The sequence below is a fragment of the Camponotus vicinus genome, unplaced genomic scaffold (assembly GCF_025532165.1).
Source record: "Camponotus vicinus isolate PSW18456_S1 unplaced genomic scaffold, iyCamVici1.0 SCAF_10, whole genome shotgun sequence".
Lineage (NCBI taxonomy): Eukaryota > Metazoa > Arthropoda > Insecta > Hymenoptera > Formicidae > Camponotus > Camponotus vicinus.
The window spans coordinates 197,930-213,892 of record NW_028141946.1 but is presented as its reverse complement, the minus strand read 5'-3'; the positions used below and the strand labels follow the sequence as shown (position 1 = coordinate 213,892).

At 29.4% G+C, this 15,963-nt stretch overlaps 3 protein-coding genes across 9 annotated transcripts; 2 read left to right on the top strand and 1 right to left on the bottom strand.

The window, feature by feature from the left end:
- The first annotated feature begins 278 nt into the window (after positions 1-278).
- On the top strand, positions 279-6,058 carry Pkd (serine/threonine-protein kinase D3). 3 transcript variants are annotated; one of them, XM_083080869.1, is made up of 13 exons: positions 279-544; positions 1,355-1,633; positions 1,752-1,883; positions 2,016-2,221; positions 2,414-2,693; positions 2,773-2,927; positions 3,040-3,101; positions 3,297-3,426; positions 3,641-3,773; positions 3,993-4,172; positions 4,371-5,117; positions 5,305-5,390; positions 5,486-6,057. In XM_083080869.1, exons 2-13 carry the CDS (start codon positions 1,369-1,371, stop codon positions 5,597-5,599), a joined length of 2,490 nt encoding a protein of 829 aa, XP_082936995.1. In that variant the 5' UTR covers positions 279-544; positions 1,355-1,368; the 3' UTR covers positions 5,600-6,057. The 3 variants fall into 3 exon arrangements, with proteins under 3 accessions (XP_082936995.1, XP_082936994.1, XP_082936997.1); XM_083080868.1 differs by having other exon boundaries at positions 281-544; positions 1,350-1,633; positions 5,486-6,054; XM_083080871.1 differs by lacking the exon at positions 279-544 and having other exon boundaries at positions 5,486-6,058.
- A 586-nt stretch (positions 6,059-6,644) lies between these two features.
- Positions 6,645-12,558, top strand: LOC145961048 (uncharacterized). The gene is given in 6 exon segments (XM_083080877.1): positions 6,645-9,877; positions 9,962-10,235; positions 10,316-10,672; positions 10,674-10,862; positions 11,007-11,120; positions 11,123-12,558. Coding segments are annotated over 6 exon segments (1,077 nt in total). The 5' UTR covers positions 6,645-9,764; the 3' UTR covers positions 11,153-12,558.
- Dhap-at (dihydroxyacetone phosphate acyltransferase) lies at positions 10,287-15,738 on the bottom strand. Of its 5 annotated transcripts, none has more exons than XM_083080876.1 (7): positions 15,671-15,738; positions 14,360-14,689; positions 13,708-14,118; positions 13,115-13,631; positions 12,740-13,026; positions 12,236-12,489; positions 10,287-12,128 (listed from the first exon to the last, which is right to left on the bottom strand). In XM_083080876.1, the coding sequence occupies exons 2-7, from the start codon at positions 14,649-14,651 to the stop codon at positions 11,790-11,792; spliced, it is 2,100 nt and encodes a 699-aa protein (XP_082937002.1). In that variant the 5' UTR covers positions 14,652-14,689; positions 15,671-15,738; the 3' UTR covers positions 10,287-11,789. The 5 variants fall into 5 exon arrangements, with proteins under 5 accessions (XP_082937002.1, XP_082936998.1, XP_082936999.1 ...); XM_083080872.1 differs by lacking the exon at positions 15,671-15,738 and adding an exon at positions 15,465-15,664; XM_083080873.1 differs by lacking the exon at positions 15,671-15,738 and adding an exon at positions 15,465-15,664 and having other exon boundaries at positions 12,740-13,023.
- Between the last annotated feature and the right edge of the window lie 225 nt (positions 15,739-15,963).

Genomic DNA, 15,963 nt, shown 5'->3' with positions numbered 1-15,963 from the left:
AAGAAGGTATTCGAATGACGTAATACTTGGCGGGTAATACTTCGAACAGCTGATAATATTCCGAGCCGCTTCTCTCTCTCTCTCTCTTTCTCTTATGTGCAAAGTTGATTTAGCATATATTATAAAAAATATGATTGAACGTTTTTTTTAATCGATTCCGCCATTTTTGGGCAAAAAGAATGTCAGCCAATCGGTAAAAAATCGACTCCGAATTAACTCGAGAATTTTCAGCAGCGGGGCGCTGCTGGTCATAAGGGCCCGGAAATGAAAAGTAGGTGGACGCGGCGGATAACCGGTTGACATCGGTCAGAGGATTTACGTCAAGATAGGTCGGTTACCTGGAGATAACTGTAAAATGTCATCGGCGAATGTGTGTCAGGTATGGACTTGACGCCGTGCGCGTACTACGACATGACACCGCTGGCTGGTTGGCTCGCGACCGTTTTGTCAATTATGCCGCCGCCGTCATCGCGATCCTGAAAAGAAGAAAAACAGCCGCATCGCACGTCTGAGTCCGAGCTCATCGTCAGAGGCGCACGAACAGGTATATAGAGAGTCGATTCTCTCTCTTTCTCTCGGAATGTGTCGAGAAGTCCTCGGTGTGCGTGCGTTTTCCATCGCTGCACGGCCTTCTCCGTCGTTTTCCCCTCTATTCCCTCTGCCTCGATTTCTTTAGCCTTGTTTCGCAACAATTTCGCGAGGTACAATGTGTCGAATATATAGGTATTATAAATCGATTGCGAAATTTTCTTTTTGCCGGATAAGTCGCGTCATCGAAGATGCTCTTTAAATGATCCATAAAGTCAGATTATTCCGCTTGCGTCAAGTTGTCTCGGGTTGCTCGGACACATCATTCGGCCGTTTTTTTTAGAAAGCGATGAATAATTTTCTAGCGAAACAACGACCGATATAAATCGGAAATAAGAGACTGTTTTTTATGTGAAAATTTCTTTTCGACATTACGGCAAACTAATAAGTGACTCAATTATGTTTGCTAACAAGTATAATAAAGATTTATTTATATTTTTTACATTTATAGCATATTGTTGCGTATTTATAATTATCTTACAATTTATACATTTTTTATTATGTGTATATTTCAGTTTTTTTTTTACATCTTGATTCAATCTTTATTAAAGATTGTACTTTATTTTCTGAAAGTTTTATCGACTGTTTTTCTTCCTTTTCTACAGTTGAAAATAAAAGAATATAATAAAATATTTCATATATGTAAAATATTTCACATGTATTATGATAAAATAAACTTGAAAATATTATGTTAATCTTTAAAACAATTTGATATAATTATATGATAGATGTTTTATAAATTTATATATGTTTTTTTGCAGAATAGAATCTCAAAGCATCATGGAGGGAACAGAAGTTACATTTTTATTCCAGTTTGGTCTGACGCGTGACACAGTCACAGTAGACAGTAGCACACTTACTCTTAAGGTTTTGAAAGACCTCGCCTGTGATTTTATAAACACCAAGTGTCCAGAGCATGGCTTAAATCATCTATTTGAAAGATTAATTTTATTTAAGCACGATTACAATTCTACAAATGTTTTACAGCTTATTACAAATGCTACAGAAGTAGTTGATGAAACACTAATTGAAATCGTGTTGACTGGTAAATACAATTCTCCAAATTGCAGTGATTTTTAAATTTTGATTATTTATACATGCATAGGTGCATATAATTATATATAATTTATATAACTATAACGATATTGTTTTTAACATTTTAGCACAAGTGCCAAGTGAATACATTCCTATTCGACCTCATGCTTTAGCGGTACATTCCTATAAAGTTCCAACATTTTGCGATTTTTGTGGTGAAATGTTATTTGGGCTTGTTCGACAAGGTCTCAAATGTGAAGGTAAATTTATGATAATATTGTATAATATGTATTATGTAATTTATGATAACGTATATTGTATATATGTATATGCATGTAAGTATTATATATCAGTATCATATCTGTGATTTAATAATTTATATAAATTTGTAGGTTGTGGTATGAATTATCACAAGAGATGTGTCATTAAAGTACCAAATAATTGTTCCCAAGATACAAGTCAAAGACGCCGTAGTTCGGCTATGCTAAATGTCCCAAGATCACCGAGTCAGGGTTCCACTAGCAGCCTGACAAGTATTACCGATGATAATCACAGTTCAAATAGTACATCTAATACAAGCCAAAATAATAGTACATTGGTATGAGTAAAAGTATATAATTTTTCACCATAATTTTTGATTTAATGTACATTTTTTGGAAAAAACAAATAAATACACTCGATATTTTTCTTATTCTTTTTTATTTATGAAATACTTTGTGTATATGTATGTATGTATGTATATGTATGTATGTATGTATGTGTGTGTAAATAAAGACATACTATCTTGTAGGCAATACCGAGTATAATGACACCAAAACAGTCTGCTTCACCGTCATTGGGAGGACGGCCTGTTTGGGTTGAGCGAGAGCTCGCAACGCGAATAAAAATTCCGCATACATTTGTAGTACATACATATACACGTCCGACTGTGTGTGGGCACTGTAAAAAATTGTTAAAGGGAATATTTAAACAAGGCCTGCAGTGTAAAGATTGTCAATATAATACGCACAAAAAGTGTATGGATAAGATACCTAAAGACTGTACAGGAGAAAACTTGCGAGACAATATAGGTATAGCGTTTTTTTGTGATTATAGAGACATCTTGTAATTTCATATACAGTATAATAGATTGAGAATGCTTGCATATAGGTGAATATCCAGATAGTGGTGTTAGCAGCGAACTAGAAACCAAATGTGATATTAGGAATGAAGAAGGTGATGCTGACAGTGATACAGAATCATCGCCTCCGCCGCAAGACGTATCGTTTACAAATGACGAGAATAAGATACCAGATGATTATACAGTAAGTTATCTTCTCTGTCCTCATCATTAATCTTTTTATTAAAATTTGTTGGAATAAAATTTTTGAAAAAGCTATTTTTAAAGTGCTAACAATAAAATTGTATATTTTATAGGACCATGCACAAAGTAATGACGATGCTGCTTATGATGAAAATCAAAAATCACGACCATCAAGGTATATTTCTATTATATATGTACTTCTGTATTCATAAGAAATTTTAAATCTTATTTTGATATTTTAAATATATGTACATTTTCTTAAATGCACCGCACACACATTTGAAACGCTTTATTTATATTTTATATTATATCTTTATAATATTGCTTATAATATTGCTCTTTTCCTCTTTCTTTTTTATTTAAAAAAAAGCTGTAGTTCTACGCCGAGTAACAACATTCCGTTAATGCGGATAGTACAAAGTGTAAAACATACTAAAAAACGAGGATCTAAAGTATTAAAAGAAGGTTGGATGGTGCATTTCACAAATCGCGATCCAGTTGTAAGTATTCATAAAAATGCTGTAACAATTATCTTTGTATCTTTTTAAATTTATTGTTTAATTTAATACTCATTCAATAAAAATATTGTAAACTATATAATATATAAATTGTGTAATATATTTTTTCTTTATATATCTTTAGATATATTATTTGTGTGTTTGTATTTTTAAACATATTAAGAATCTCATTAATCATTGATATAAATCTTTACAGAGAAAGAAACATTATTGGCGGCTTGATACAAAATCTATAACGTTATTCCAGAACGAGAATAGTTCTAAATATTATAAGGAAATACCATTGTCTGAAATTTCAGCGATTGAAACTGCTAAAACACCTCGTTCATGTATGTATGTTCTTGTAAAACAAGTTAGAAGTGTTGTCTAAATTTTAAGAATATTTTTCTTGCTCTTTTGATTTTACTTTTTTATATTTTTATATATATTTTTCTATTTTATATTATTTCCTTTCTTTTTTTCTTTCTTTTTTTAAGATTTTATATGTCAAACCCAATGAGCTTTTCTTAGTTAATCTTTTTACACATACTGCCTATTTTGTATTATAGATATAATACATTGCTTTGAACTAAAAACTGCCAATGTCGATTATTATGTTGGGGAGGATCCATCATACGGAGAGAATTGCGGCCAAGTCTCTCCTCCCGAAAGCGGTATAGGGGCTCATATAGCTAGATCATGGGAAACTACTATTAGACAAGCACTTATGCCTGTAACTGTATCAACTAGTATGTATATTTGGTTTGCCATCATAATATTCTGTGCAAAGTAATAGAGCAAGATCTTTCAGTACGCCTCTTTCTTTTGTTACTTTATACATTTTATATTTTTTATATTATTTACTTTGTTATTTATAAATGAAGATATTATATATATTGTATATTGTTTTTCGAAAAATGCGATAGAAAGACACCTTATATTTATAGATCAAGAGGAATCTACCGAACCCGAGGAAAGCATTACCGATATGTCGCAATTGTATCAAATCTTCCCGGATGAAGTTTTAGGATCCGGACAATTCGGCATAGTTTACGGGGGTGTTCATCGCAAGAGTGGTCGTGCGGTCGCGATAAAAGTTATTGATAAATTACGTTTTCCTACCAAGCAAGAGGCCCAACTGAAAAACGAAGTAGCTATTTTGCAAAATTTGTCACACAGTGGTGTAGTGAATCTGGAGCGTATGTTCGAAACGCCAGAACGAATATTCGTGGTGATGGAAAAGCTGAAGGGTGACATGCTGGAAATGATTTTGAGTTCCGAACGCGGACGACTTAGTGAAAGAATAACCAAATTCCTGATAACGCAAATCCTAGTCGCGTTAAAACATCTTCATAGCAAGAATATTGTGCACTGCGATTTGAAGCCGGAAAACGTATTATTAAGCAGCGACACAGACTTCACTCAAGTAAAACTATGCGATTTTGGATTTGCAAGAATAATTGGTGAGAAGAGCTTTCGAAGAAGCGTCGTCGGTACACCGGCGTATCTGGCGCCGGAAGTCTTACGAAATAAAGGCTACAACCGTTCCTTGGACATGTGGAGCGTCGGCGTAATTATTTACGTGTCATTGAGCGGTACATTCCCGTTTAACGAAGAAGAGGATATTAACGAACAGATTCAAAATGCCGCCTTTATGTATCCGCCAACTCCGTGGAAGGAAATTTCAAATGACGGTAATTAACTCCTTTACTATGATTTTGCGGCTATTTGTTTTTGATGAGTAATATAATGTTAGACAGTATCAAATATTTTATCTAACGAAATTTTATTATTTTATCTAACGAAAAAAAAATATTTTATCTAAATATAAAAATATCATAAATTATTATATATAATACTTATGATTTCTATCTTTTCTAGCTATTGACTTGATTAATAATCTTTTACAAGTTAAGCAGAGAAAAAGATACACAGTTGATAAAAGTTTGCAACATGTATGGTTACAAGTAAGTATACGTTGTCGCACGTTTTTTTTGATTTATTTTTTACTCAGTTAATTTTAATTATATTATTAAAAATTTATTTCTTATCCATATAAAAGGATTACCAAACGTGGTGCGACTTGAGGAAATTGGAGCAAAAAGTTGGCTACCGCTACTTGACTCATGAAAGCGATGACGCACGTTGGATGGCGTATAGTAATCAAGAAACATGACAGAACTGTTCGCCTGTTTTGAACATTGAAACATTACCGACTTCCTTGTCGCTGCACAAAGGCTGGGTTCGATGTGCTCGAGCTACTCTACGGCGGTTTATTCGTGCCTGATTTCGCAAAAGTATGTGAAAACTAGTACAAGTTTTTTCAGTCCGAATATTATGTTCTCCGTACTTACAAGAGAAAGATATCGATACTCTGAGTTTATACATTTCAGAATATCAGAATCTGCCGTTTCCTTCAATATACTTAACATTTAAATGTGACATTTACAAAAACTTTCATAATGTTAATATTTTTACATTTTTAGCATAATTTTGATTCACAATATATGTATCGATATAAATGAACAAAGAATACTCTACGTAGACAGCAACATTATTCATGAAATATTTTAATTGACTGATCAATAAGTATGCAATATTTTTTTTAAATGTGTGCTTTAAATTTTGTTTGAATTGAGATTATGTTTCTATTCAAGCTAATGTACACATTTTCATTATTTGAAATGAATAATGTTCTTTTATTATAAATATTTTTTTAGATTATTTTTATTAGATTAAAAAAATTTTTATGATCTATCTTATTGTTACTCTTATAAATAATATTGATTTATTTATAAAAAGATTCAGATTTTCTAGATGATAAAATTTATTCATCTATTTTACATAAAAAACTTACTATTTTACATAAAAAAAATTGATTTTTAAACAAAGAAGTTGACTATATATTTTATACTATATATTTTAATGATTTAATTTGCTTTTTAACATATATAATTGATAGTTTGGAATTTATTTTCATGTATTAATATATAACTTGTAATTTGCAATCTTAAGTGAGTACAAAAAATTGAGGGAAAGGACAAGATGAAGATTCTATTTGCTTTTATAACATATTAATAATAAGTATAATTATAACCCATGCATAGAATATTTTTTCTTACATAAGTTTCGACATATTTATTTTAATTTTGCCTATATCATTTACACACACACACATATATGTGTATATATATATATATATATATATATATATATATATATTTAAATATTATTGTAATATATCTTACAATTTTGTAATTTATATTCTCTAAATTTATATAATGTTAAATTATTTACAAATTGTTAAATTATTAAATTATGTTAAATTGTTAAATTATTTATAAAACATGTAAATTATACATGTTGAATTATTATTAATTTAAAATTATTAATTATACATTTTTTAAAAAAGGCTATCTGTACCTTATGTATATGAATCTCAATTAATATTTTTAAATATTCTATGTATGGGTAGATATAATCTCTAAAATACTGAAATGCACGACGTGCCTAATATATACATTTATATATGCTAAGTACGTCGTGTGTATATGTATATATAAAATATTGCATATTAATTGATCTTACTTAGATTATTCATGTTGTAAAATGTATAATTTATATGAATATTTTTATATATCTTTTTACATCTTTACTTTTTATATATTATATTATAATTTTATATATATAATAATTTTGTTATGCATATTTTATAAAAAAGATTTTAAATTTACTTATTTATAAGAAAGGAAGAAAGATTTTATCGAAATTTTTCGAAATTTTATGAGAATTGATCTTACACACACATACACATATATATGTATATATATTTGTATGCATATAAAAGAATACATATAAAACAATGATATAGCATTACAGATGTAACATCCCAATTTTTAGCAGTAATCGGGGAATCTTATAATTAATGTTTATTTAATCGCTTGTAATGTATTTTTTATAGTTTAAAAACATAAATATATATATGGTTATTTATTTCTGATATAGTTCAGTATACGCTTCTGTATTGCACTAACGTATTATACTGACGTAATTAAATTTTTCGCTTTATAGTAATTATATAATATTAAAATTATTAAATAAAATAATATGAATATATATCGTATTTTAATGCGAGTCATGTATACATATTTTTAACTTTTGTTAAATAATTTTGTTTAATGCTGTGAGAAATGAGGAAGATTGATCTGAATTAACAGAAAAATTAGTATTATATGTAAAATTTGTTAAAATTAAAATAGTGATTTGATTATATTAAAAATTTGATCATATTTATTGAATAAATTTACAAAACAAAATTATGTAATTTTGAAACAATTTTTAATTATCAAATTAGTTATCATTGATTATATCTCATTACTCTTACATAAATTCATTTAAAGAAAATTTTTCAGTATTTAAAGAAAATTTACACACCAATAATTTTTCTTAAAATAGAATTAATGAAAAATTTTAGAAAAAATGTGCATGCGATAATGTTTCTACACAATCCTGTTAATTAATTTATTAATTTACTAATATACTAAATAATGTATTTGAAATATGTTAAATCTGATAAAAATAAGATACAATTAACATTTTCCTTGGAAAAATAATAGCCTGTAAAATATGTACACGCGTGCACGCACGCAACACATACACATAAAATTCAATTTTGAATAGCTCTGGATACACATTAAATCGTAAATTGACATTAAATTTTTAAAAATATGGCCTATATTTCCAACAATTTTACAATTAATAGTATAGAAAATTATTTTATCTTATATGCGATGTAAGAGTGCGTTTTTTACATTCCTTAAGGATAGTAAATATCGAGAGATATCCAATAGATTATAATACAAAATGACTATAAAAAGATGGTCAATACTTATAACGTAAGAGATATAAATAGACGTTAAAACAAGCACATTAATTGTTATATTTTATAACAACTTTTAAAAGTTTATTGTAACCTTATTCATATAAAAAATATATCGTAGATCAATGTTTATGCACATATTAATTATATATATAAATATATATATATATATATATATATATATATATTTAATAATTTATTTACGCTATATACAAATGTAATATATCTATAAGTCGTATATACGATATCAACATTCTGCTCATGGAAAATGCATTTACAATACTCTTACGCATTTAAATTTCCTTTTTACAAAGAAAAGGAAACAAAACTTAAATAGAAACAAAAATGCTATTATCGAATCGCTTATATACTCTTATATCATAATTAATCTTGCTTTTTCGTGTTTGTAGTTTAAAGGCAGGATATATAAATCATATATATATAAATCAATAGGTTTATACAATACTTGAAAAATTCATGTAATTGTACACATATATATAAATTCAACTTTTACATTTCATTCGACACACATCCTAAGCAAAGTTGATAATTTAAACTAAAATATTCGCTATATGGTAGCCCAATTAAGCGATATGTGTACATTATATTTATATAGATATAAAAAATATTATTTATGTAGATATAAAAAAAATGTCACAAAATACAAATATCTGAATAATTATATGGGAATTATCGGCTATTATGTACTTAAAATGTCAGGTGGATATTCCAATTTATGTACTATTAATTCTCTTTTTCTTGTAGCAGTAATGAAGAATAAATAACAATCAGTGACAGTACGATTAGATCTATATACACATTTCTCTTCATAGCTTTACATTGCGCAAAGCAATTAGGATTATAAAGGCGATAGGCGAAAATATTATACGAGTCGTGATTAGCGTAAATAGCGTTCATTTTCGCAATTCGCAAATTTTATAAGAACAATTTTTCCATAGATAAGCTATGTATAACTATTTCTAATTGTAAGAATAAAATAAATATTTGTTTTGACGATTTTTCTCTGCATTACTTGTACTTGGCGCATGCGATAAACTTCTTTCAACAAAAAAAGGAGCTTTCTCTCGGAAAATAATTTTAATACATATAGTAGTGATAGTATTATATGTGAAAAATATACGAGAGATAAATCATTAAAAAAGATACGAGAACGCAGCTCCTGCGTGACAATTGTTCCAGATGCACGAGCATCATCAACCGTTTCGTTCTCTTTAATCCTAACAGAACATTTCTGCTGGAAATAATAGCGTCTCCTGCAGCATATCCGTTGTCCATTGTCAGACAGTTTCCGAATTACGGATGTGCAAGAAACATAGGTAGAGAAACATGTGTAGAAGCTAGAAAAGTTGACATATTACTCAATTAAATACAAATCGTGGATGAAGATGAAGACTTTTCTTCGCGGATGATCAAAGATAACGTATAACGTTTGTCCTCAAATATGTTTGCGCGCAACATATTTTGCGCTCTATATTCCATAATACTTTTTTTAAACATTAATGTGGCAGAGTGGGTGGACATGCCGCAATTTTCGGACGAGAGCAAGATTTATAGGTAAGCTGTACATGTGTGTATGTATATATATTACCTAATTTTTAAATTATTTCTAAATTAAATATCGCTTTTATATCTTTTAAGGATACCTTCCGTCCAACATGATCAGTTTTACAAATTTAGACGCGGTAACATCAACTCTCCCGATGATCAACGAAACAATAGTCAAACTTATGGCAAATATCTCGTTAAAACTACATATGCGATGGATGATCGCGAAAGAATGGAGATTAAGAAGATGCATTCTGTCACAATGTCGACGACATTACCGAATTTATCTTCCGAACAAAACACCGAAAATTTTACAGAGATCAGTAAGAATCGCGCAACAATAGAAAGCGATATTTCTATAACTGAGGTAATGAGAAAGGATAAATATAATTGATTGACGAAATAAAACTTTTTTCAATTATATATTAAACAATTTTAATGTTTTAGAATAAATTAAATAACACATATAGTACAATTTCAACAAAGGATACAACATTTAATGCGTTTACAACTCAATCTTCGCCGATTACCACTACGCATAAACAAGAAATGACATGCGATAAATACCACAACTACACCCTGAAAAGAGACAATGGCATATTTCAATATTTACCAATAGATATACTTAAGAATGTTCACAGTACTCTGAAATCGCAGCCAGTGTCGTTCGAAGGAAAACTCCACTTTCTCAAAATGTTTGAAAAATCATTAATGTCGGAAATAGGTAAAATATTTTCATATATATTTCTAGCATATACACATATATATAATCAAATAGCATGATTTTTTAAAAATTTTTATATTTTTATTCATCGCGACAGAATCTCGCCTCACCGCTACTATGTCGTCAAATCGAAAAGTAAGAGGTGCGGATTATCACGGACACGGCTACGAGAGTCACGATGATCATTCTATAGGATTTCCCTCGATAGAAGGCGCACTGCTGGCTATATCTTTCCTTACGTTCGCAGTTTATCTTGTTCGATTAGTCATGGTAAGAAATATTTTTTTGCGCATTGTTTTCTCTTCTTCTTTTTGAAAATATCTTAAATAGGCTTTCACTCTATATCTCTTTCTACATCTTATATATCTTTCTCCATCTGTTTTCTTTCATATGTTATTGAATAACATATTACAGCTTCTTTTTCGAAATATGAGTACTCCTATGACTACTACTACTGCTGCTGCGCTTTTTCTCGGTAAAAGAAAAAGATCCATCGATTTCGATGACGATACTGCTAGGATACTCAATATAATATGAACAGTTTCGTTTCTGACTTTTAAATTTTTGAATATTTTGTAATACAAACAATTAATACTTTTTCTGTTTTTTAAACTTGCATAACTTTTAATAATACAAATGTATACAATGACACAAATCGATAACTTTTCAAAATAACAGCTACCAAAATATGGATAAAAATATAAGTTTATTTAGAAAGATAAAGATGATTTTAATATTTTGCAAACATTTGTGTGGAAATTTCAATTATTTTTTATTATTTTTTAAAATAAGATTTAAATTCCCTTTTTCTACTAATATTTTTATAGACAACGTTGAAATATGTTCAGATGCTTTATATGAGACAATAAATAGTTAAAAATTATACAAGCTTTATATAATAAATATTAAAAGCTCCCAATTTTCAATATTAATTATTTTTATAAAAACAGTCTCAGAAACGAAAATATTATTATCGTCATTGTACCATCAACAAACTAGAGGATATTGCATCTGTATATTGTATAACAAATTTCATCATTATATCATTTTCTTGTTGAACAAAATTGGAATGTACATGTTGATGCCTCTCAATTAAAATTGATTTGTCAATTATATATTGTTGTTATTACTATAGTACTGTTAGTATTGTTAATACTGTTAGTATTAACGAAACAATTATTTCACAATAAATGAACATTATAATTTAGCTTGTGTATTCACTGATGGCATTAAAATAATTAAAGGAAACCCGTCGACATAGGTTCCTACGGGACGTCGCAATGGTAACTCACGCAATGCGTTGATAAGATATGCCAATTTTGCTTTATCCGTTCGATATATATTGGTATGTTCCGGGTGTGCTATTACGATACCTTGCGATAATAAATTAGACAATGTTGTATTATAAAGATCAAGAGATAAACAGTAGGGATGTTGACACCAGCCTCTATTTTCGAACATTAATTTTTCAACTTGTTTCTGTGCTTCGATAAGAACCGTCCGGTCTGTGAGTTTGTCTGACGTTCTTTCACTCCACTAAAACGAATTTTCAGGGCAAATGTATTTAATACTATCTCAAAATGTATTTAATATTATCTCTCTATATTAATCAGAATTTTTTACTAATAAATTTTTGTTCTTACCTCGAATAATAAAGTACATATCACATATATAACATCTATAAAGGGTAGCATAACATTATGCAAAATAGAAAATAGTTGTGTATTAGTTCCTGGACGAACCAAGTTTTCCGCCATATATAAGCAATCCTCCGACAGTAATATATTCATTGATTTTTCCCATTCTATTTTAATTAAGTCTTTATCTTCAATCGGGCGCATTACAAACTCTGTGCTGAGCAATTTTCTTAGTAGTTGATATCGGTCCAAAGCTACTCCTATAAAATATAAGATTGAGAAAAAACAGCTTTTTCTTTTTATTATAATTTTAGTACAAGTGTTATACAGAAGAGAAAAAAAAATTGATTAATTCAATATATTATTTCATTTGTATAGGAAAGCATGTGTAAATAGTTGATAATTATTTATATTTACACACATTTCATCATTATTATATCATTATTACATATTAAATAAAAATCTTATATATTATCATGTTATTATTATATGAAATAAAAATTGTTATACCGCTTTGAGTGCCATTTTCTTCTATTGTTGCAGTAATAAATGCTATTTCTGCCAGAAAAGTTAAAGTTGGATTGATATAAATTGCGATATTAATGGCAGGTACTGCTATTTGCATAGTCCGTTCAGACAAGAAATATCCTTTGACATTTGATTGATCCTGTAATTTAATTCCTTTATGTCGTTGTTTGAGTTTTAATGTATTTGATGAGTCAAATACAATTAACTCGTCATGCGGCTTTAAAGATTTTAATATCTCTTGTTTGATCTCATCATTATTATTATTACTACTGTAACAAGTTAGAAAATATATTTTTAAAGATATTACAAGAGTATTACATATCACATACTACAAAAAAATAAATTTAATATACTTACATTTTTTTAGTTTCATACATTAATGCTTTCAATGATTTAGTAATAAAGCTTTTGCACCATTGATAATCTTTGATCAATGAATCAAGTGTATACGGCTCCTTTGGATTTATTTGAATTCTTTCATTGAGGAGAAGAGCAATGATATTGATCGGCATAAGTACAGTATTTTTCTTATGTGATTCTATTATAGAATAAGCTATATCTTCTACAACCGACGATGGGATTTTAAAGGATGGATGTATGATTTTTCTTTTGCGATATGCCGTATCTACAAATTGGCGAGCGAAGATAGGTTTTCCGATGTTAAAGTAAATGCAACCGTGAGAGAAAGGATTTTGTAATATGGAAAGTGACCGAAAAAGCGCGGTTGTACTTTCTTTCGGTTTCGGAACTCCTAGCATTTCGTAAACAAATAATAATTCTTCCGGTGGTCGTTCGTAACTGATACTCATAGGTATAAAATGTATGTCGGGCACATCGCCTTGAAGTAAACTTTCTAAAATAATGGATAGAAGACCTATAAAAGAAAAACGAAATGTAATAATGTAATAATAGTGTAATATTTCTAATTTTGAAAATGTTTTACTGCTTACCATATTTTGGCATTGTGCTCTTTTGACTACGGCTTCGAGTACCTTCGAGAAAAAATTCTATCGCCCTATCACTGTGACTAACAATAGTATTGATGTACGAGCGAAAAATTTGCTTGTACAATAAATCATTAGAGAAACTACGTCTTATATAAAACGCTCCTGTTTTTCGTAACACTTCTCCAATTATTTTCATATTGTAAAAATCCATACCAGCCGCGATATTCGGTAATGCCATATCGTAAGAAAAAAGAATGTATGATAGTAGAATAAAATCCAGGTAACTTCTATGAGTCGGTACATAAACATATTGTATTTGAGATATTTGTGTTTCCTTCTTCAAGTGAGAAAGATTAGTTTCATTTACATAAATTCTTAAAAACATTCTCTTCATAGCCTTTGTAATAAAAATACCTAAAATTTTTAAACACAATTAGTACATTTAATAGCGATTCACATCTGTGAAATAACACTCTATCGTTAGGATTATATTTTCGCTATAATTCTACAAGGATTTGTCAAGATGACGAATGCATTAATTAGAAAAGGATATATATAAATACTGAGTTTGTTAATTGATTTTTTTAAAAAGCTACAAGATAAAATAATACAAAAGCTTAAAAATATTTATTATTATACAATATCAAGATAATACCTAGCCAACGAACTGTCGCCAAATCTGCTTTGCTAGCCATTTCGTTTATCATAGCACGAGCATTATTCTCGAGATCTTTAATTTCCATTCCTGTTGTCTTTGCTATTGTATCAATCGCAACTCTGACTTGTGCATCGAGCAAAACAGATTGTATTATCTTGTCCCTATTGTAAACTGATTCCGGTGGCAGCTTATGAGGTAACAGTGGATCCATGGGACGTGTTGCCCAAAAGAAGTCACAGTCCTTTCGTCTCTCTTCCAGCATATCCACAAATCCAAGATTCTGTTCCATCTTTTCTTCGGGTATCGATAGTCTGCCGATCTTATTTACTGTGCTTTCGTGAAATTATGAAAAACAAGAGAGGTAATATTTGGTCAAGAGAGATTTAAAAGTCACTTTGTGTCAATAAGAGTATGACATTTGTCACCCCTTTATTTTAATATCAATATGGTGCAAGAGCATCCTTTTTAATTCCACTGATAAATTCAGCCGTATGTAAATTAATTCAAATTAATTTACCGTGTGTAATTATAGACTTTTATACATCATATCTATATCGCCACATCGAAGGACAGCCACTTACAAATATACATTGTTATCCATATTCTGAATCCTCTTTTATCGATAGCCAATCAGAAGGCTTATAAGCCACTTTTATCGCTGTGTCATATCTTAATTTGCAATTATTAAAATGATTAAAATATAAGACCCGGTTGCACCAATGTTTTTTTAGCTTTAAGCGGGACTTAAATATATATGTCTATCTTTATCTTTCTTTCTAAATAAATAAAGACAGACATATATTTAAGTTTCGCTTAAAGTTAAAATAACGTTGGTGCAACCGGACCTAAGTTATTTTCATATATAAACAAGTATCGATATCTAAATATTTCGCCCATTAATACAATTATTTTGCCTATTGTAAATGATTGTCAATTATTTTGCTTATTGTAAATGATTGTCCTGGCGTCGCAAGATCGCTCTGGTCTAGTATAACATATCTAAAGTATCTGTAATATAATGATATAATAGAAAATCTGTAATATAACGATATGCAATGGAGATGTCATGTAATATATTAACTTATTAAATAAAATATTCAACCATCTTGAATATTTAACTGTCGATAGAAAAAGAGAAGACGCACAATGCACATGCATAAAAAAGTTAATCAATCAAATATTAAAGTTAATCAATCAAAATTTATAGGATGCCATATCGTTATTTATTGCTGATGCTAATATATTTGTCGTAAAAAATTCGAAAAATTATCCTGTAGTCAATTAAGACGCTTAAAAAATGTGTCGTACGACAAATGTAATGTCAGCCTTAAGCCGTAATCACACTACGAGATGCGGTTGGAATTGACCAATCAGAGTAGCCGGACAAATTGCTTTGTTCTGATTGGTCAATTTCAACCGCAACCAAGTCCGCAACCTATAGTGTGATTAGGTCGGGTCTACAATAGGCAATTTAAGCCTTAAGAGATTGACCAATCACAGTCAAGCATGAAGAGAATACTCGACTGTGATTGGTCAATTTCTTAAGGCTTAGGGCTTAAATTACCTATTGTAGATCGGGACTTACAGCTTAATATACCTTG